We start from the raw sequence: 23,391 nt of genomic DNA, 5'->3' as shown, positions 1-23,391 counted from the left end.
TATGTCCCTTCCATCCTTCCATTTATCTATTCAGTAGCTGCTACATCCCTTGGAAACAAAGACGAATAAAACTTGATTCCTGCCCTCAAAGAACTCACAATTAAAAAGGAAAGCCAGAAATGTCTAATAAATTATACTGCTGGATGGTAAATATAATTTTATAAGCAATATCAGGGTTTGTGAGGACAAAGAGAAAGGTACAGTCAAATCTACTTGGAGAGGTCAGGGAAGGTTTTTACAGACTTACGTTTAGCCTGAGTCTTGAAAAATGAGTTTCATTTTTCACTAGTGATTGACAGATGGAGTAGGACATTTGGGACAAAAGAAATGGCATGTAAGTATAAAGTTATGGAACAATATGTAAGCTTGGGAGAACTACTAATTCCAAACACCTATACATAGGGTTTGAAGCAGGGAGGGGAAAGAGCTAAAGTTATGGGAAAAAAATGGGAGGCTCCTATCCTAAGGGAGGGCCTTGCATGCCATGCAAACCATCAGTTGCATCCATAATTCATCATCGCTGACTACCACCTATAGAGCTCATAGGACAACTGCTTCATACATACTGTATTCATTACATTTAACTCTCACAACCACATCTTATAAGGAAACTAAGGCTCACAGAGCTTACATAATTTTGCCCAAGATCACATGATTAGTAAGTGAAGAAGCCAGAATTTAAACAAAGGTCTGTCTGATTCCAAAGCCAACAAAAGGAGCTTGCCTCTAATCTATAGGCACTGGGAAGTTATAGAAGAATGTTTTTGTCTTCAGAAGTTGTTTTTTGTTTTCAAAATCATGTTCATTGATGAAATGGTTTTCAGTAGGAGAAAATAAAGTTAAATTTATGTTTTAGAAAGGGCTCTCTGGTACATGAGGAAGAAGGGCTGGGGTCTGAAGAACCAGTTCAGAGGCTGTTGGAAACAGTGCAGGCAAGAAATAAGAGCTTGGATTAGGTGGTGTTTAGGAGGGATGGAGACAAGGATTTGAGAAAGTTTAAGAAGCAGAATCTGTCAGATGCAGTAAACAAGCAGCTTTGGCAAAAGGGGAGATCTTGAGGTCAACTGTGGACATGCTGATACACTGAAAGGACCTGGTCCTGTGCCACACGCAGAGGACGCAAAGGTGTGCCAGACAAGATTTTCTACATGGACAACCTGGAACAAGTGTGGCAGGTGACTGTCGACACCCACTAGAAATACATGGCAGACCTTTAAAAATAAAAAACTGGTTTTCTGACTTAAAAAAATTAAATCTATAAATTCCACTGAAACACAGTAAGCACTATATGGACCACATTCCCTCCTGACTACTATCTTGGAATCTTGGATCTTTGATCAGAGCCCCATTCTGGAAACTGCTGCTGTAGAACATTCTCAACCCTCCACCAACCAGCTTGCAAATGGGAGGTCCTTTTCACGCAGGCTGAGAACTGTTAGGACGTGGAGGGAACCAACTGTCCTTTAACTCTGGCTGTAATTATTGACAACGATTTTATTAAGAACAAATGCAGGTACCAACAACATGAAAGCACGGTGCCGAGCATCTGATGAACACCACCATTGCATTTACTCGCCACAACAATCTAACGACAAGCCTCGTAGTCCTCTTGTAAGGATGGGAAACTGAAGCTCAGAGAGGGAAAATAACTTGCTCAAGTTGCTTTGGTTCTCTGAGGCTACCTCACTGATCATTAAAAGGCATCTTGGAATATGCCATCTTCAGGAAGCCTTCACTACCCTCCCCCGGGCCCTTCAGTGCCTGATTCCTATTTTCTTTGTGCCCCTGTTATGCTATATCCTGAGATATATGTAATTCATATTTCTGTTTCCCCTACTTGAATATGCTCTCTGAAGGAAAGGACTAGATCTGTTTCATCTTCGCTGATGCCCAGCACAGGGTCACAGGGCTGCACATGGGCTAGTTAGTCCATTCCATGATTTCTGAGCCATCAGTCACTCATCTTGGGCTGCCTGGGGCCCCTGGCCATTCCTTATACTTCAGATACCCCGGGCTCACTTGTCACATTTACTCAGCGCTTGCAAGGTCCATACCTAAGGCACCTATGACTTAAAGGGAGAACTTTCCCACTGAAAGGGAACCGGAATAGAAACCTTAAATTCCTTGGACCAAAAAGAACTCAAATTACAGCCAAGAGGCCCTAAGACACCAACCATGTACCCTGTCCTGATCAACAGCAAACCTCATAGAGTCTGGCACTTGTATTTTTCCTACACTGTCATCTCTCTCTGCCTCAGAGTGGGACCATGTGTGGGCTGGGTATCATCCAGACTAGGCTCCAACCACAGCTCTGCCCCCACCAGCCGTCTGATCTGTAGTAAGACACATGCTCCCTGGGGTTCTTTTCTCCCTCACCTATTCCATGGGGCTAGGATGCCAACTGAATGAGATCCCGAATGCAGAGGGTACCTAGAGGGGCGGTGGGGCTGGGGGGCTCTGTGGAGTGACAGAATTGGGTTCATTTCTTTGCTCCCCCTCTTTTTAGCTCTGTGGGTAAAGTGAGGATAAGAAAAATACCTTCCTCAGAATAGTGTGAAGAGTAAATGGGAGGCGGGACTCCCCTGGTGGAGCAGAGGTTAAGAATCTGCCTGCCAATGCAGGGGACACAGGTTCGATCCCTGGGCCAGGAAGATCCCACATGCTGCAGAGCAGCTAAGCCCATGCACCACAACTACTGAACCTACGTGCCGCAGCTATTGAAGCCCATGTGCCTAGAGCCCGTGCTCCGCAACAAGAGAAGCCAATGCAATGAGAAGCCCGTGTACCTCAACGAAGAGTAGCACCCACTCGCTGCAACTAGAGAAAGCCTGTGTGTAGAAATGAAGACCCGATGCAGCCAAAAATTAAAAAAAAAAAAAAAAAAAAAAGTAAATGGGTGGTCAATGATGAGTGTTTAGCACATAGAATTCAATGAATTGTAGCCACTGTTTAATTATGGTACAAATGACACATTCTTACAGAACATGAATGACCCCCCAAAATCTCACAGTGAGTTTAGAGCAGAGAACTCTAAAACCCTGTTGCAAACCATTCATCAACAAGCAGCAATCTCTCCCAGACGGCTAATTCCCAAGTGCCACTGGGACTCCTAGCAGTAATGCAGCAGCAGTGCCCCCTGCCACCACAGAAACCCAGCCCCGCACTAGCACACACGGCCAGGAACACCCACTCCTTCCAGTCTGGATGGCAGCGTGACTTTACAGACTTTCTCGCAAGCAGAGGCACTGAGACGAAATCACAAACATCAGAACTGTACTTCCCAGGGAAGCCCGACCCTCCTCATTTGTGTGAACAATGGGGGAGACTGGGTCTACTTCGAATAGCCACCCACACGGCAGCAACGTGAGACAGGTGTGTGGTCAGATGTCGGCAAACATGGCAGCCAGTTGCTTTTCTCTAAATAGGCCCACTTTCTGTCTCGACCTGAGGTAACTAAGAAAGATTTAGAGCACGTGGAGCCACATTCAGAGCACTGGCAGGTACCTGGCTATATGGGAAACGGCTACGTGGGAAATGGCTGGGCTTGATGGCAGCACTGGAAAAAAAATGTAGGTCTGAGATGCCCCACAGTGCTCACAGTGAAGCCCTTCTGCCTGCCTTCGGTGGGGTTACCCTGGGAGGCTGTCCTCCTCTCTGGACACGGGGATGGCAAGACCCCCAGGCTACACAGAAAGAGGGGCTGTCTGGACCCTGGGTTCACTTCAGATGAGGGTTATGAGAGCAAAACAAGACTAAAAAAATGAACCAGCTCCCAACTTCCTTCACTGAGACTAAGGTTCCAGTTCTTAGGCCACAGGAAAACCACAGCTGTCTCTGTCCCTTCTTCTCCCCAAAGGCATGTTCACGTGTACTGCATGAGCTCCTGGGAGTCAGAACTCAAGAGCTCATTACCCACCACATCATTTGGGAGGCTCTGGAGGTCATCGAAGGGGGTTTCCAGGGTGTTGGTGTCCACATTCAGGATCACGACATCATCCAGGGCCATGTTTCTGACTTTCTGCAAGTAAAAAAAAAAAAAAAAAAAATCCAGAAGAGAGAATCATTAAAGGCCCACGAAGACACAGATAGTTCCCTGGCTTTCTCTGGGAAAGGAGAGTAAGGAAGAAAAGTGACATTTGACAAAGGCGTACTCCGTGGCAGGCTCAATGCCAGGCAGTTCACATGTGTGAGGCCATTTAACTGTTACAAAAACTCTGTGAGCTTGTATGGTCATCCCCAAGCCCCAGAAGTGGAAAGGGTTTCAGACACTAAGTTTACATGCCCTGGGTCACATAGCTAGGGGGAGAGATTTTTACACCCCAACACTGTTTTTTCTTTTCCTGTATTTTCAAATTGAAAAAAAAAAAGAAGAAGCTTAAGTCTGAAGCTCTGGCTCCAGGAACTGTGATACACAGCTAGGCTCTTATGATCAGCCCCATTCAATCCATCCCCTCTCATTTACTAAAGACATCTCTTTCAGACCTTGGCATTCTTGGGTTTGGAATACATTGTATAGCCTAGTGTTAACATATTAATATTTCTCTTAAACATTAAGTAGAAAGGTCACACTTTCAATTTGGTTCCATTTTCCATAGAAATCCAGCTAGTGAATCATGGCTCTGAGGCTCTGGCCATACCCCATTATTCTACTGGTACAGTAATGGGAAGGGTAAGGGAGACTTGTGCCTACTAGGTGTTCATGTTTGGTGAGAGGATGAAGGTGCAGCATGGAGAAAACAAAAGCCCACCATTCACGAGCAACTCTCCATCGTCTGTAGAAGTATAAGACTGTGTGTGTGTGTGTGTAAGCTGGTTTTCAATCACACTACTTACCCACCACTAGAATCCATCTCTACTTTCCTCCAGCCTACCTACCACTTCCGACCTCATTCAATCCTCTTACCCCATCATATATCAGAGCTCATTTCTTTAGAGTCTAGAACTTTCATATTGTCCTGATTAAGCAGAAAGACCCTATAATTTGTAGTCCAAACTGGGACACCTGTGGATGTGAAAGAGAGCATATTACACCAGGGCAGCAGCATCAGATCGGCTATGTGGTCACTCTATGTAGAAGGGGTCAGTTTCATTATCAGCCACCCTCTGAGCTAGTGGGTATGACCATGCAGGTGCGCACTACTCAAGCACGCCCAGCTAGCTAAGCTAAAGCTGAGATCTGCCAATCCATGTGCTTGCTGAGTGGCATCAGCTGAAGGTGGGGGTAGGTGCCAGTGGAGGGAGGGAAGAGACGCCTTTTCCTAATTCATCCAAGAGCACCGTACAGCTTAGCAGTGGAGCTCGGCGTCCAGAGGGCTGCTAAAGCCTAAGTTTGCTAATGCTCTGGAAATGGACAATCACAGTGTAGTAGATGCTTACTAGTGCTTGCTCTGTGCTTTACTGACTAATTCTCATTTAATTCTTACCAAATCCTGCAAAGTGCACACTATTATCTTCATTTCAGGTAACTTGAGGAAAATAAGGTTCAGAGAGGTGAGATGAATGGCAGAGGTAATGCAGCACTGGCTTCCTCCACAGCCCATGTTCTTGTACCCCACCTCAGCCTCCTCATCGTCAGATACCTCCAGTGAAACTGACCTCTGCCACCCTTGTTGCTGAGTCCTAGCACCCCTTTGCCTGCCTGCCTCCCCCTGTTGGGGTGTGGGTTCCTTCAGGGGCTCATCAGTTTGGTTCAGCACTGCATAATAACCAGGACCCAACAAAATGATTGGCACTTGGTAAGTGCTCATTAACACTGGTTGATGTTTGCTGTCTCAAATCCCAGCCTCTAGGACAGAATTTGGTACCTAAATAAACATTTTGAGATTCTTCCGAGCAGAAGGGTGGAACCATGCTGGTCAGAAGCCTCCTAGGGTTGAAATAATACTCCCAAGGGCAGGATCCTGGAACCCTTCCACTCAACAAGACCAGGAGCCTCAAATTTCTTCTGCTGTTGACTTCTCCAGGGGCTAGTCCACAAACCTACCAATCAATGCATACATTTACTAAATGCTTCCTGTGGGCTGAGAGCCGCATGGGAGGGACAAGATTGCCTACTTAGAAGTTTATTCTTTCCTCCAAACCCCAAAACTCATACTAACTGACTGCTTTATTCACAGGGTAAAAAGCTATCCTCAAACGGAACTGATAACTAGTGTTTTACAAAGCAGAATCCCATTTTACAGTTGAGAACATTAAGACTCATGGTGAATTGTCCAGAGCTCCTTAGGTGCCTCACTTTGCAGTCCGACAGGTTAAATACTTAGCAGTGCACAAGCAGGAAGTTACAAAAGCAGCCTCAACAAGAACCTTTTTCACTTATATCACACTTCAGAGCTCACAATGCACTTTCACACAGATTCATTTTCAACAGTTGCTGGAGGTGAGGGAATCACCATTTCAGAGATGAGAAACTGAGGCTCACAGAGGTGACGTGGCTTCCCCAAACCTATGTGGCTAACGAAATGGCCTCTTCACCTGTAAAATCGAGACGGTAACTGTGACTGCCCCACCCCCAAGTCCCCTTCCCCCCGGGCTGCTGCTGTGCGGATTAGAGGTGGTGTGTGCACAGTGCTGGGCACACAGCAGGCCTTACAGTAGCTATTACTATTGCTTTTTCAACATACGTATCAGTCATGGCCAGTCTGAAAACTGTAGTGGCGATGGCCTAAGGACAAAAATCCTCTGGGCCCTCTTGGTAACTGCTGGGCTCTCACTTCAAAGGCTGAGACACTGGCACTGGACACAGAGAAGGGGCCATGAGGGGCTCCAGAACTCGGCTGGTGACTCTGGGCCTTGAGGACTGAGCTGAGGGCAGCCGCACCCCACAATGGCCGATTTTGCCTCATCTGACCTCCAAAGAGCTCCAGAGCCCCAAACAGATGTGGGCAGGGGGCCTGGCCATTGGAGAAAAGCCTTGGGCTGAAAGGCCCAGTGACAAGGCTGTTGACTCTGGATCAGAATCGGGTGTTGCTTCTGCGTTCCCAGTGGGGCCTCAGCAGCACAGACCAGTCCTTGTGGGCTCTCCACGGCTGGGCTGGAATGGGCTTTTGATTTCTTCCCACTCCTGGCTGGAGGACTTGCCGCTTAAGCTGTGTGGAGTGTTTACTTTTTGAACAATGGCAGCAGGCTGAAGAAGAGGAAAAGACCTGGCCCTTTCTTCTGACTTAGCAGGCCAGGGTCCCCTTAGTAACCAAAATGCCCGAGCACCAGGCTCCAGGAGGAGCTGGGTCGGCACAGTTTCCTCCCATAGGACAATGCTGCCCTCCTAGTGGCAAGGCCTCTTCCAAAGGGGCTGGCATGGACTCAAGGGCCTTCCTGAAGCTCATGTTCCCAAGGAAAGAATCAGAGGCCAGCTTGGCCGGATGATGCCCTATCCCTGAAAGGCTCAAGGAAACAAGAGGAATGAAGAAAGGCAAAAAACAAAACCCCTCAAACTGGGGGATGGGGTGGGCAGTGCTGATGGAGAAGGAAACTGGGCCATTACTGGGTGCCCACATTTAACCCTGACCATGCCATGAGGGGGGTATTACCAGCTCCATGGTAAGGAGGAGGCTCAGAGAGGTCAAAGAAACTGGTCCAAATCACACAGCTAGGGAGTGGCAGAGCTGACTTTTGAACCCAGTCTGACTCTTTCCAGAGATGTCCTCAAACCAGTTGCTCGGACTTCAGAACAAGTATCCACGTAGCGCATGCAGCTACACCAACACTCTCAGGGCTTGCTTTTCTTCACTTGTCTTTTGTATCATTAAAAATTAGGTATGTAAAAAAAAATGGGAAAGACAAAAAAGTTCAAAGAAGAAAACTGTGGTTACCCTACAATGTTTTGGTGTATTTCCTTCCATAACCCTCTCCCCCAATCCCTATTTTTTAAAACACAGATGAAACAATTGGTAATGTTTCTTTCTGATTTTCTCATTTATTACAATATAAGCAATATTTCATTTCATTAAAAGCTTTGTAAAGATCATTGCTAATTGCTACAAAATGCTCTACTTTGTAGAAACAAACCCAATCAAGCCCATGTTGTTGGTTATTTCCAGTTTTTAAGAAATTATTATAAATCATATTGTTGTGAAATCTGTAGGCATAAAGCCTTGTGGTTTAGGATGGATTCCTAGAAGTGGAATTTCCTTTCCACTTCTTAAAGAGTGTCCCTCTCAAATTCGACTTTGAGAGAGATATCTTTACTTCCAATTATTTTAAAGTCATTTTATCCACAGCTTGTGTTTCCTACTCTAAGTGAAGAAAAATCAGCAAAGACACGAGCAGATGTCAAAATAGTCCTCCAAAAACCCTACCCAATTAAAACACTTACTAGTACCGCAGCACACCGAGACAGCTCTCCGGTAGCTCGTCCCACCAACACATTCCCTCTCTTTTTAGTTACAACATATGCCAAAGCTCCTGCCAGCTGCAAACCCTCCCCCCACCAGACTCTATAGGCTTTTTCTCAGAATGAAAAAAAAAAAAGGAAAGATATGACATGCACACCGGCTTTCCAAATGGCATTTCTTGCACAGAGAAACACAAAAATGGCATCTTCTCATAAATATTGTTAATCAAAAATGTCTTTCCCTTTATGCTTTGTCACAGACAGACTTCACCTGACCTCTGCCTTTCAGGACAAGAAAGGGAAAAATCACAGTATGGGAAGTGGTCAGGGACAGCTGAGCAGATATAGGTTTAACCTCATAAATTCTCCAGGTTTTCATCTGTAAAATGGGCATCACGATAGTATCCACCTCAGAGAGTTGTCGTGAGGATTAGATAAGCGAACACACGTAGAGTTAGCACAATCCCCAGGACATCCATGAGAAGCATTCAACCAACAGTGGCTCTCTTGCCTGTCTGTCCCCTCTCCCTCAGTGGTTTTTGAAACCTCAGCAGAGCCTGGCTAACCTCACCCCAGAGGGCCTAAGGGAGCGGAAAGTTTGCCTTTCCCCATGGAAGCCTATGGTTTACTCCCACAACCAAAATAACAGCTCAATCTAGAGTTATTAATACAGGCATTCGATTCCTTCCCTGGTCTGTGGGCTTCTTGGGGCCACCAAGACAGATCTCTGTACTCTCAGCTCCTGCCCCAATATTTGGCTCCCAGCAGGCAATTTCTGAATGAACGCATGAATGAATGTGAGGCAGTAGAGCCTAGAGGGGAAGAGCATAGGATCTGGAAGTCAGTCTGTCTGAGTTCTCATTTAGCTCCTCCACTTACCAGCTGTGTAGACTTGGGCATTTCACTTCATCTCTCTGTGCCTCAGTTTTCTCCTCTGTAAACAGTGCCTACACCTCATGCTTGTGATGAGGATTAAATCAGTTAACATCTTAAAAGTACTTAGACTAGTGACTGGCACATGAGACACTCAAGCTAAAATAAAATTTAAATAAAAATGGTCTTTTGAGGGTGATGGAAATACTCTGTATCTTTATTGGTAGTGGTTTCATGAATGTATAAAACTTAGAATTCATTGAATTGTACACTTTAAATGGATGGTTCATTGTGCATAAATTACAACACAATGAGTTGGTAAACACATTAGCGCTATGTCCAGAACACACAATAAAGTCACAAGAGACTGTGAAAAATAACAACGCATGAATGATGGTGACCAAATGCCACATGACATGGTAATTCTGCCCCAAACCGTCATCAATGCACATTCTGATTTGCAGCTGTGTTTGGCTCCCTGCCTCCTTCCTTTTTTTGTCTAGCCTAGGATTTCTAAAACTTTTTTTCTACTCATACCTTCTAGGATATGTATAGAATCCAATGCCCCGATACACTTCCCTAGGCAAAAGTGGGATGCACTTGAGAATCACTCTACCTTCAGTGTATCTTCTCTAGTCAAGACGATTTTACTGAACCTTACTTTCTTAAGTTGGTTGTATGAAAACAATGGGTCCCTCCCAATCCCCGCTAAAATATAAAGTATCAGCTACACTTGTCCATAGCACACTTGTCCTCCACACAGATGGGGGTGACCCTGCCTATCTAGAGAGGGGATTGGGCAGCTAGTGACAAAAGGCAGGACTTAGAACCAGCTCATAACATGAAGAACAAGGACCTGTACTGGTGACATAATCCAGGGGATCCAAAGAATGGTCAGGAGCCTGTGCTGCTCCCCTGGCTGAGGAAGCCAGGGGCTGGAGGTGGAGGAAAGAAGCTGGTCCTGGACCTTGAGAAGCAGGGGCCAAGATCCATCCCTGCTGCCTCAGCTGAGAACTAGGGTCCTTATCTTGGATGGAGGTTGTGGGGGGTGGGGGGTCAGTGAGGTGGCATGCATGGAATAAATGAGTCAGCACACAGTGAATCTTTTCTGTTGTCCCTCCATCAGGACCACAGTCAGGGCAGAGCTATGTCTCATTTGTCTCTGCATTTCCAGTGCCCAGCACAGTGCCTGACACAGGGCACATGCTCATTAATTGGAGAATGAATGAAATATTGTGGCTGGGTGCACTCTATTGGGAGGCAGGCCTGGCACAGATGTCAATGTCAGCCCCAGAGTACAGTGTAAGCCCAATGTTAGAGTTTGCACGAGGACGTGTGATGGGAATAATAATGACAATGACGATAATCATGTAAAATTATCATGATTAATTCATGTAGAATGAACTCACAGTTGACACAGAAAGTAAGATGGGCTTTACCATAGGAGCTAAGACGTGGGTTCTGGAATGAGACAGCCAGATTCAAGCCTCGCCTCTGCCACTGTGTAGCTTTCAGATAGTTCTTCACTTTTCAGCCTCGGTTTTCTCATCTATAAAATGGGGATAATATTACCTACTGTCCAGCTGTGGTTGGAGATTTAAGTGGGATAATACATGTAAAGAACTTAACACAGTACCTGATTGCAGTAAGTGCAATAAATGGGAGGCTCTGAAAAGCCAGTTTCTATCCTTGCAATTTGAAAGTAAGATTAGAGTTCCAAGAATATACGAATTTGAACAACTGATTTTCAGACCAAAGGCAAAGGCTAATGACTCCACTATTATGATTCTGTGTCATTAAAAACTACCACCAACCTATTGTTCTTTTCCTGGCTATGTCTCAGGGACATGAGCACATTCTCTGGAGCCAGACTGCCTGAGTCCGAATCCCAACACCGCCAGTTACAATTGTGCTACCTTAGGCAAATCCTTTAACTTCTTTGTGTTTCAATTTCCTCATATGTCTGATGAGATTAAAATAGTACTGACACCCAGGATAACAGTTACCCTTGGGTCAGAGGGAGAATGACTACAAGGGGGGCACAAGAGGGACTTCTGGGGGCTGTTAATATTTTGTTTCTTCACCTGGTGGTGGTTGCATAGCGTGCCTACCTTATAAGAACTCCTCTTGCTCTACACTTCAGATAAGTGTACCCTTCCTATAAATCTCATACTTCAGTAAAATGTTTACAAAAAGCAAATAATATGGACTTCACTGGATTGTTATGGTGGTTAAATGAGTTAATATATGTATAGTACTCAGAGTAGTGTCTGGCATATAATAAGCACTGAGTATTGACTATTATTATGAAAACAATATAGCAATAATTCTATGCATAAAACAGATTCAATCTAGAATATATCTCACTGTCAGAAAATTCGTTTGCAAAGGTATACACCTCCTGGACACTTATTGCTTCTTCAATCAATCCTGTCCCCTTCTCCAGAGAGGAGCAAAGCAGCAGTATTATTGGGTACATTCCGAGGGACCTTTGCAGTCCTAAGTCAGCCTGCTTTGGGAAAATAGCAGGACTGAGTAGGAGTCAAATTGGGCTTTGGGTTTTATCTTCTTCAAGGACCCAGGGCAGGTTATTTAAACCTCAGTTTCTTCCTCTTAAAATGGGGCTACGACCATGCGCTACATAGGGTTGGGACAGGATTAAGTAAAAAGAAAAAAAAAATGGAAACATTTATTTTATACCTACGTGGACATGTTTCCATCTGCCCAGGGTGCTGGTCTTGGCTACAGGCAGGCCTTCTCCCTGCTACAGGGACCCCCGAGGCCTGTAAGCAGTCTCCTCTCCTATGGCCAAGCCAGCACCTGAGGCAGCACCTCTGACACCAGCATCTGGATCACCAAGCAAAGGGGACGGGTCTAGACCGATTTCCTGCAAAGACATTTTGCTTCAAGAGGATGCATCATCCTCTTAAATCAGAGCATTATCAAGCCCACAAAGTGCTTTGCTTTGGCTCAGAGAAAGTCCAGTGTTTGTTTGTCTCTGAAAAAGGTACAACTGATATGGCTCCTGGCATTACAATTTATGTCTCACTTAAGTAATGACTTCTTGGCAGCTTTTTTTAGTTTTGAAAGGTAGGAAATATGGTTAAAACTAAACCCCAAATTACATCTTAATAGTTCGTTAATCTAAACTTTATACTAAGCAACTACTGCTGGACTTCACACAGTCACCTCTTGGGCTGACTCTACTCCTGGTTACGTGTGGGCTGGCTGAACGGGCCAATGTTACACGCTCTGCTTCCATCAAATGACCGACTCCCACAACAACAAAAAGAGAGCTACTAGCTTATGTGTTCCTCCTGTGGCCCAACTCCTACACGTACCATTTCATGCAATCCTCATGACACCCTTGTGGAGAGATGAGGAAATGCAGGGTCAGAGAAGTAAAATAACTTGTCCAAAGTCCTAACTATGGCTCAGCAGCAGTGTAGCTAACGTTGAACCCAGATGAACACCAAAAACTCTGTATTCCCCAAAGCATCTTACTAATCACTCTGACATGTCATGTCCATCACAAACACACTGAGCAACCTGTAATTTAACAGATGTTTTTCAGAGACATACCAGAAGAATCAAGCAGCTTGATGGTTGGTCCAGATTCCATTAAAATTCTCAAGGGAGAGGGTTTCCTACGGAATAGCGTACCATCCAATATGCGGAATACTGGACGGATGAGGACACTGAGGCTAAAGAGATTAAATAGTTTGCCCATGTTCTCACAATTGGTGTTTGACAGAGAAAGGATCTGAATCTGGGTTCTCCATGCCAATGTTCTTTCCACTATACAGCCCATAGCAAATGTACTCAAATGCATGCGCATGTATATGAGAACATAACAAAGAACAGCATGGGGAGCTGCTGGCCTCCTAGGAGGAAGGGAAAGAGAAATCAGAGGGAAAGTGGAAAGGACAGGAAGAGGAAAGGCAAATATTCAGGTATTCTAAACTCTATTCCCTCCTGAAGTCTCAGATACACACAGAGGGAAGAGTGATATTTTCCTTCCCTTCCTCTGGCCCCAAAGGTCACTGAGCTGCCAAGCAGTTGAAAAACGTAGTGGTCTTTTCTGTGGAGCCAGGAGTCACTGATTTGCTCCTTCCTGCTCCGCAAAATTAAAAATCTAAGCCTGACAGTTCAGAGGACTCCTGAAAACACTGCTGGAATTTCCCAGCGTGCTTTAAACAGAAACAGAAGCTTGGCAGGGGAGGGAAGTGGTATAAGCACCTCACAGGTCAGGCCAAATCCACTCCTCACAAGGTAATAAGCACCGACTCTCATTAACAAATCCAGAGATTTTCAACCCAGGTCAGCAAAGGGGCTATTTCATCAATGGGCTTTTTCCTTCCTGATCATCTATCCGTTGGACATTCATTCATTCACCCATTCATTCACTCGTTTGGTTAGTCATGTCAACCTGATGGATGACTAAAACATGATCTCTAAACTCAAGGGGCTCTCGGTCTACTTGTGTGTGGGGATGTGGGTAGGGCAGGGTGGGGTAAATTACAATCAATAAGCCTAAGAAAAGGCACAGTCACATGTAGTAGAAAAGACCTCACTCTGGTGGAACATCTCCATTCATACAAAGCTTGCCCGGCTGCCTCCTCAGGATGGTTAGAGGCCCAAAGTCTCAGAGTCTCAAGGTTGGTATCCTGGCTCACTCACTTACTCGCCAGGTAGCTTTAGGCACAGACCTTTGCCTCCTTTAGCATCAGTTTCCTTCTCTGTGAGACTGGGTCTTGATCCTCACCTTCAGGATTGTTGAGAAGATTAAAGGGAGTCACAGTAGGGCATGTGCTTCATAAGGGGCCAGCCACAAGGCAGAAGTTCAGTCAGTGCCAGTCCACCTCCTTCTGAGATTTTGGTTCCACCAGCTCTGCCAACTCTGGGGCTCACTCTACAAGTCCACCCAACACAGCACCACCATCCTCCCTGGCCTCTGCTCCGCCCCCTGGAATGGAGGGGTGAGCTCATGTACACCTCTGACACTGCTGGGGTTTTGTCCCAAATTGAAACATCCTTCCTACTGCTAGAGACTCAGTTTCCTCATGTGTAAAAAGAAGGAGAGGAAGATGTCAACACCTTTCACACTGCTGCAAAATGCAAACAACAGATGAGGTGGCAGAGCACTTGGTAGGATGTGAAGATGCCCAGACATGGATCACCGTGATTATCTCCATCCTGCAAGATGCTGCTCTTCTATGAAACCTTCCTGACTATTCCTGCTCCCACAGCAAGTGGCCTTCTTTGGTCCTAAGCAAGTACAGTGGGCAACACATACTTGGGTCCTCAATTAAAAACTTGGTTAGTGATGTTTCTAATTGTTTCATGGCTACCTGTCACTTTTCCCTTAAAGTAACTGGTTTAACCATACCATATTTACATATACTGCAATAACACTCACTGTTGTTATCTATAAAATATTGTAGAGTTTGAAAACACTATTTTAAAATATATGATTTCATTAGATCCTCAAAGCAACCTCATAGAATAGGCATTATTATAATGTCCCATTTCACAGAAGAGAAAAATGAAGCTCTTGTCCCACGTCCAGAGTAAAATCAGTCAGGCTTTGAGCTTTAGACTGCCGTACCCAAAGCCTGGTCCCCTTCAACTCTCTGTGGAGCCCCCTCTACTTTCCTGGTTTAACAAATACTGAGGACAATGACCAGGTCACATATTTCTTTTGTAACCTCCATAAATAGACTTACCATAGGCTAGATATATAACAAACAGACCCTAAAAGCAGGGCCAGTATAATTTTTTTTTTTTTGTACACACTAAAACACTTCACACAACAAAACAATTGGGTTTGAATTCTGGTCCTGCTAATTATTGGCTGTGTGACTTTGGACAAGTTACTTAACCTTTCTGTGCCCAAATTTCATCAACTGCAAAGCCAAGCCACCACTTCTAGAGCACAGACTTGTAAAAATTAAATAATGAGTGTAATGCATCCAGCAGTATTTCAAAAATAGTATCCATCCAATCTGAAATGATGAAACTTGAACTTAAGAGTTTCACTTGGGGTTTAAGGGGATATTGATTCCCTAGTCCCAAAATGGTTTGGGGTCACCCTCTCATAAAATAGGGCCTTCCTTCCTCCCACACAACTGCCACTTGCCATCATTCATTCATCACTAAGCACACCAAACCTGGACTCCCATCTCCACCTGCCTTTTATTTGAAATGTCAATTTTTAAAGAGTGGAGAGGTTGGAAACCCAATTTAACAAGCATGCTGAAACATTGTTTATTGCCCCCATAAACATGGCTTAGTGAGAATTACGGACTTAATCAGAGTGAACTTATCTCCCGGTGAAAAGGAACACTTTAAATTTCAGAAATGGCACCTTCACTGTGAAAATCTCTTAACTTTTCAAACAAACTACAGGGGGTCTTAAACATATGGGCAGTAAAGGGGCAGTCATTACTGTGATTTGTCTTGCCCCAGAGCCAAGGAACCCTAAAGGTCCATAACAACTTTAAGATCTAGGAAAAATATTTGGAAAATCATATTCAGGAGACATGTCTCTAAAAACACCCAAAAGGTCTGCCGAGTGGGAAATAATATCTGTACAGTTGCTTGGGGCTGCCCAAAGGAAAGGACCCTGTCGTCATTAGAACAGGGCTATTTAACAAGCAGCAGCACTGAGAAAGCTCACCTCTCCTCCTGTGTGTAAGATTAAGCATTTAGCAATAGGCAATATTTTGGGACCTGCTTTTTCAGAAGAGAGGTGCTACATAAATCCCAAAGGCTGCTAAACAGCTGGTCTGATTTTTTTTCTTTCTAAAACACATTTCCAAAGGATGAGGTTCTGTGAACCCCAACTTCCTAACCTGAGACTTCATTAAGGCTGCTCTGATCATTCCAGGAAAGGTTTTCATAAAGACACCCTATTTTGCAGAGAATGTATCAGCCTGGCTGCCAGAGGCAGGAAAGGCAACAGATATAAAATTTTATTATTTCAATGCCCCAGTAGCAGCCAGGAGGACTTAATGAAATTGCCAAGATTTACAATCTGAAATAGCTATTGCACAGACAGATATGGTTAAGGGAGCTGTGCCCTCTGACCTTTCAACCCTTTGATCCTCACACAGCAGGTGGCCTGGAGCCCCCTCCTGGGCATCTTCCCTCTCTTCCGACACTGCTGAACCTTGATGTGCAATAAGCCTGACCCTACACAGGTGACTCTCACAGTGCTTATCACCAGCAGCTGCTGCTAATGGAACAGCCCAAATCACTTGGCCTCGAGATTCTAACTCCAAGATGGGGGGAGAGGGATCTGCTGTGCAGTGTCCTAATGGTGCTGAAATGATGCCCAATAGGTCAGCCCCAAGTCCAGTTGTTTGGAAATGCTTAACGATGTCATTACCAAAAACTGTCCTAGAAATGGAACTCTGGCCTCCTCCGATTTATACTTCGAGTTAGGAAAAAAAAAAAATCACCTTTTAAAAATAAATCACAAATCTCAAAAAAAAAAAAAAAAAAAAAAAAAAAATCAACTCCGAAGTCCCAAATGCATCTCTCAGAACTTCCCTAAAACCATGTGCAGCAAATTTATACCAATGAAAATCAAAACAATTTTTGGAAACCTAAAATTGACTGTTTTCAGTTCCATGAAATTTCATTTAAAAAACCCCATATGCCAAAATGTCCAAATTCTCTTATTTTTAAAAATTGGGATGACTTCCAAAATCGTAGCTATCTTTTTCTTCCTTTTTTTTTCTTCTAAAGCTAAGGATGGGTAATGTGCATATGTACTTATCAAGCTTCATAATTTAACCCATTCGGTCAGTACAAAATACTTTCAATAAAATGCTGAAGAGGCAAGATACAAATTTATTACCACTGTATCTTTTAAAACAACTGACTCCTGGGCGCCAGCGTTTAATAGATATTCTGTTTGGTTAAGGACATGTCCAGGAGTCTAGGCAGCCCCAGTCTGCAGCTTTTAGTTTTTGTCAGATATTTGGGTTTATGGAAGAAAGGATTTTAGGCAGGACACATAAACCACTCTGTGGGATGTTGATAATGTCCAACTTAAGTGTCACTGTTGATCATATTTAGGAAAAGCCCTCAGCCCATGCCTTTGTTTTTAAACAAGCATAGTACTGTGGCCCCACTTTTTACGTGCAAAAGCCTGAGCTTAGGTCATGAATGTCTGAACCCAATGGAAAACAAAAAACAAAAAACAAACAAAAAAAAGCCCACTTCTTTTGTAGCCTAAATGGCATATATTTTAAATATTCAACTTTAAATTTATTTTGAAGTCAGCTGAAAATCAGACAATATATAGAGAGAGGTTTATAGGCTCCAATTTTAGTCACACTTTTTTCTATGGATGTTTAAGTTTAGTACAGAGAGCAGTTTATGGAGAAATCAGTTTAGTAGCGGGGGGAAAAGGTGCAGTTACTATATCACAGTTTGACCACTTTGTACAAAATTATTATTGAGTTCTCTTCTTCAGAGATGCCTATTGGAAATACTTTATTAATAATAGCTACCATTGAATGAGGGCCTACTAATGTGCATGGAACTTTAGCCGTATGATTTCTAATTGTCATCACTGTAAGGCAGATGACCCCATTTTGCAGCTGGAGATGTTAAGGCATACATGCACAGATGCTCAGTGACTTGCCCAAGTTACAGAGGGACAAATAGTGGAGCTGGGATTCAAACTCAGGATCATTGACTGCCTTTACTTAAGCCCTTGGTCCATCCACATTTTTCCCAACAAAAGCAAAACAAAAACAAAACAACACAACAATATGCAATAATCTGTGCAGAAAATGCCAGATTTCAGCTTGCTTACACATTGCCATGGCCCATTTAAAGGCCTTCCAAGTCAATTATTTTAGGTCATTAAGAGGAAGTTTAATTTGGTTGACAAACACCCTTACTGTGGTGACCTCACATATCAACAACAAATGTCTGATGGTCACAAACCTGCACCATGAGTCTGCTGAGCATGGTGTTAAACAAAACCACATGTGCCCTGATTCCAAGTAGGATTTGACTAGGCCAAGGGTACCACTATTCAATCATCATGCTGCTGGTCTCAGAGCGCCCACAATGGCCCCGCCCCTAATCACTTGCAAGGAGTTTATGAAAAGAAGTCACTAGTCCCATGTGGCTGTGTTCAGTTGAGGATGCCTTTAAGCTCATGTTGATTTAGAAAAAGTCACTCAATAAAAAGTACAAAAAGAGGCTGAAAAAGAGGGCAGAGCCAATCTTAGGTAGATGTCTCAGCTTATTGTAAAGAAAATTTACCAGTTCTATACACACATAATACTGATAATCACATCCATTTACTTGGCGCCTACAATGTGTCAGGTACCAATTTTCTCATTTACTCCTCATTAAAAAACTCCTATGAAGTGGAGAATCTACCCATTTTACAAGCAAGAAGTCTGAAGCTCAAAGAAGCACCTTTACATCTCCATCTGCAAAACAGGAGCACCCCTCTCAAAGGCGTGACAATTAAAAATTATATGGCTCAAGTGCCATGTATATTGGTAGAACCTCATACAATGGTTGGTATTATTATTAAATATTTCCAATAGGCATCTCTTCAGAGGATAACATAATAGTAGTTTTGCACAGAGTGGCTGAACTCTGTGATGTAGTAACCATATCTTTCCCCCTGCTAAAGTGATTTCTCCTTTAAACAAAGGAGATTGTTTAAGTCGCCTAGTAGTGGTGGAGCTAGAATCTGAATCCAGGTCCCCACAACTCTAGAGCCCGAGAGTTGTTTCCACCCTGCTCCACAGCCTCCAGCATGCTGCTCCTTATCTTAATCTGACAGGAATTTGGTTAGTTTAAGCATCTCTTAGTAACAATTTAGAAACTACATTTTCTTTGAAGTCAGTTTTTTAACGTTGCTAAGTTGACCTGCTAAGTGATGACAGGAAAATTGGAAAACAAAAGCATCAATGATGGTTTCACATTTTCTACTGGGACTCTCCCTCATAAATTACTTAACTCAGTTTTTCTAATCTATAACAGAGGGCTATCTCATCTCACAAGAGAACGTTTCAGTCACAACAAATTAGACTGAAAATGTACTGACTGCAAGAGATACTTAAATCAGCCAGAAGTACTTGTTCCCTTTGATTACATAAATTACTACTAGAGCTTTAAGTTGTTTTATATTAACTAATTCCAACATTAGGATAAGTGGCATTTAAGAACCATACTCATTTTAAAAGCAGATGCCACACGAGGAGGAGAGCTTCCAGGGCAAATCCATCAGGCGAAATCCAGAACATTCTTCAGGGCCCAAGTTGAACAGAGCTGCTGAATTTTCACTCTGAATGCTCTGGATGTGACAGAGATTCACATGTGATGATTCTGCTTGATAACAGCACACTAAGGAAATTCCAGCAAGACCAAGCTACTGTCCAATTACTTTTCTCTTTATATAATTAGACAAGCATCAGGGTTTCATTGATCTAAACTTTGCCTCTTATTTTTATACTACTCACTACGAAGAATAATGTTTGGTAGAGTTTTTCAAAAAGCTCTTCACATCCATTATATCAGTTTGTTCTCACAGCTCTTTGAGATGGATAATATGATCTTAATTTCACTGATGAGAGAATGGAGCCTTGGAGAGGTTAAGTAACCCAGCCCCAGTCACAAGTGTACTCAGAGCTTTCCTCTGGAGAAATATGAGGCTGCCAGACGTGACCCCTCCTTTCCTCTCGCTACAGTCCCCAGTGCACGGCCTGGAGGCCACCCTGAGAAAGAAAACCTCAGGCAAAGGTGAGAGCCTCTGCCCAGGATTGGGGCAGGGCTAGGCGTAGCCCACACAGGCTGATCCAGGGGCTCTGGGGTCTGACAAACCCATCACAGTGCAGGGACTGGATGCAAATTATTTTATCTCTCTGAGCCTCAGCTTCCCCATTTGCAAATATGGATATCGCTTCCTTAACAGAGAGACTCTTAGGATGTGCAAAAGTGAGAACAGGTATAGCATCTAGCACTGTTTGGCACTGAGCAAGGACACAGAAGATGGCAGTTTCTTCCCAACTCTCTCCCTTTCTTGCTAAAGCTCTTCCCATGAACCGAAGACTGAAGCTACCAGGTGGAACTTTTCAGGCAAATATCACCATCTTTTAAAGCAGGACTATGATTACTTATCACTAACAAACAGATCTCACATGTAGTTTCTCAGTTCTTGTGAGGACACATGCACAAGTCACCAGCTATACCTGCGTGTAAGTATGGCTCAAGAGTTTTTCATGAATCACACTGTTAACAAGGGAAAACTACATCTCACTACCGTCCACCTGTGGTGTCCTGTGAAGAAGCAAAATGGTACAATGGTAAACAAGAAACACTCTTTTACCACGAGACTTAAAAAATAAACATAAAAAAATGAAGAAAGGATTAAAGACTTCCTACGCCAGAAGAAAATGAAGAGAAAAAACTAGTTAAAATGGTATGAATTCAGTTGATGGCAGTTCAGATTCTTTGAGAGGTAAAGGGGGAAAGTTATTTTTCTTTGACTGTAAATAAGTAAATCCTCTTATTTTGTGTAAAACCTCCACAGTTAGACCACTGCAGACACATACAAATATCACCTCTGGATCCCAGAGACTGAGAGGCATTTTGATGTGGACAGGGATGCTGTCCCTGGAGTGGTGGCTCAGTGCTGCCCCAAGCACTTGGGGCATTTGCAAAACTAGGCTTCCACGAGCTCTGGCTAAACCTTCCTACATAAAGGATGGTGAAGAAGAGAGGAAAGCTGTGAACTGGGCCTGTCTTCTCATGCCCCTGTCACGTGTCTCTCGAAATTGCAGGTAGAGGCCTGTGAACTTGGTACCTGGGTATCATTCTCCCTGTTCCTACTGCCTGGAACTTAGCACTTAGTATATAACCTAAATTTATCCTCTCAGACTGGGCTGTAGAAAGATTATCTAATTCACAAAAAATACTTGGAAACAGAGAGGAAACAAAAATCTAGTAAAAACAGTGCTTAAGACCTCAAAGAAAAGTCATCACTACAAATACCTCTGCCATGGTTTGGTAGCAAGGAAACCATTCGGAAGCTTGGGTTTGGGACGCTAATACATCTGAATTTTATATATATGGTTGTGTTGTGTAATTTACTTAAGAATTACCTTGATCTTTACAAATATCAATTTACTTTATTAACATGGTTAAGCAGTTTCCAAGCATTTTATATGGAAGGACCGTGTTTCTAATGGCCCAGGAGGAGGAGGCCTGCCCATGCCTCTCCCCTATTTACACCCTTCAATGGCTCTCCATTGCCCTATAAAGTTGAAACTCTTTAACACAGCTTACAAGGCCCTAGATGGCCTGGCCCTTGCCTGCCTGCCTCAGCGCTCCTCTTCCCTTTCAGCTCCACACTCCTGTTAGACCCCGAACTGCTCATTCTTCCTGGGAAGCACCATGGTCTACACTGTGAGTCTTTGCAGATGCTGTTCCCTGTCTGCTGGTGGAACTCAAATTTATCTGCTACATTTCCATTTAGGTATTCCCTTCCTCTGAGAAGCAGAGCCCTCAAGGCTCAGTCTGCTGTCTTTCCTACCAGAGCCTATTGCCTCTCAAATTCCCTGCAATTACTTTCTCCTTGTCTGCATCTGTCCTATAGACAAAACTCTGAAGGCACAGATTATGTCACCTTCACCATTTTGTACAGAACCCCTATGTCTGGTACACAGAAGGCTCTCAAAACATTACTACAGAAGTGGATGTGTACTGTGTACTGACCACAGGCCAGACACTGGGATATGTTGGACATATACAGGACTCATTTATTTAATCTTTACCACAGTCTTAAGAGATGGTGACTAACCACTCCTACAGATGAAGTAAGATACAGAGACAAAGTACCACACCTGAAATTACTACCGTAGGGGAGTGGTCAAGCAGTATTTTCAAGTTCTTTAAAAGTGCCACTTTTGCCCCTGACCCAGCGCCTCCGGCACTGTCAACCAGGAGAAAACAGCACAGGCACAAGCCAATTCTAGTGAAATTCTTTCCCTAGGGAATGAAGATGATCCCTGGAACCCAAGAGTCCCTAAAACACATTTTCAAAGCTACTGACTTAACAATGTAAATGGCTTTAAGGCCACTGAGGAAATAAAAACAATGGTTGCTGACCTTTGTTGAACTCTTTACGCGCTAGGCACTGTGCTGGGTACCTGATAAGCTTTATCTCACTAGATCCCTCAACGATACTATAGGGGAGCTATGGCCATTGCCCATATTTTACAGATGAGAAAATAGAAGTTCAGAGGTCCATCACCTTGTTCAAGATCAAACAAGCAGGAAGTAGGGAGCCAGAAGCCAGAGCCCACATTCTAACTATCACACTTTACTGCCTCTGTGTATAGGTGGAGCTTCATTTATTTACAGGCTAACCTGAGCCTCTGTCTGCACTGTGTCACTGCTTCCACTTTTCCTTCCTCCTTCCTCACCATTCCACCACCGGGAATGACACAAAATACCTTCTGCATGCATCCCTCATGTGGTTCTGAGGCCTGTACACAAAGCATTGTTTGTGAAGCTTGGAAAGGAAGGTTTTCATTTATCAAAAAGGAGAAGGAATCCATCTAGCAGACCTGACCTGGCACCTGCTACCAGACGTGGCACAGAGGAGGAGCTGCAGAGTGTCTCCTGAACTCAACTGAGGTCGAGGGCATGAAAGGAAACAGTCACCGTGTAATCTGGCCGCGTGTTGGTATTTCCTAGCTGCCAGCTAACATGATCATTCTCTCCAAGAAGAAACTAGGTCTATGCCAATACCCTTGGCTATCCTGCTAACTTACCACCAGCCTCAAATTAGCATTTGCTTAAATGAGAGAAAGGATATAAAAAGGCAGTGGAGGGATAAGAATGACGATCAGCTAGAAACTTGTCACTTTAGAAGGAAGGTGGACTCCTTTAGGTGACTAGGTTACCAGTTAAACAGACAGGGCACCCTGTAAGAGCCTGAAGGCTAGAATTATATCGTCCCCCCAAATAACCTTTTTTCAAATGAGAACACTAGGTTATAATTTATATTTCTTTTTGTGCAACAAATTTGAGTGTCATAAAAATGGTTAAAAAGTCTTCCTATGGTAGCTTTTTCTAAACTTTTATGAACATCTGCCACATTCATTTGAAGTTTAAAAAATTCTGGCACATATGCAAAGGCA

The 23,391-nt window shown here is 43.7% G+C and overlaps 1 protein-coding gene across 4 annotated transcripts in view; it reads right to left on the bottom strand.

Annotated features, from left to right (window-relative positions):
* DENND1A (DENN domain containing 1A) overlaps positions 1-23,391 on the bottom strand; it is a 517,643-nt gene that overhangs the window by 180,596 nt on the left and 313,656 nt on the right. For all 4 annotated transcript variants that reach the window (XM_057721732.1, XM_057721733.1, XM_057721734.1 and 1 more), the window contains exon 12: positions 3,917-4,018. In XM_057721732.1, the coding sequence (XP_057577715.1) occupies positions 3,917-4,018 (102 nt within the window). The remainder of the gene's footprint in view (positions 1-3,916; positions 4,019-23,391) is intronic.

The sequence above is a fragment of the Hippopotamus amphibius genome, chromosome 2 (genome assembly GCF_030028045.1).
Source record: "Hippopotamus amphibius kiboko isolate mHipAmp2 chromosome 2, mHipAmp2.hap2, whole genome shotgun sequence".
Taxonomy (NCBI): Eukaryota; Metazoa; Chordata; class Mammalia; order Artiodactyla; family Hippopotamidae; genus Hippopotamus; species Hippopotamus amphibius.
Note: the sequence above shows the minus strand (reverse complement) of the source record. Positions and strands in the feature narration are given on the sequence as shown.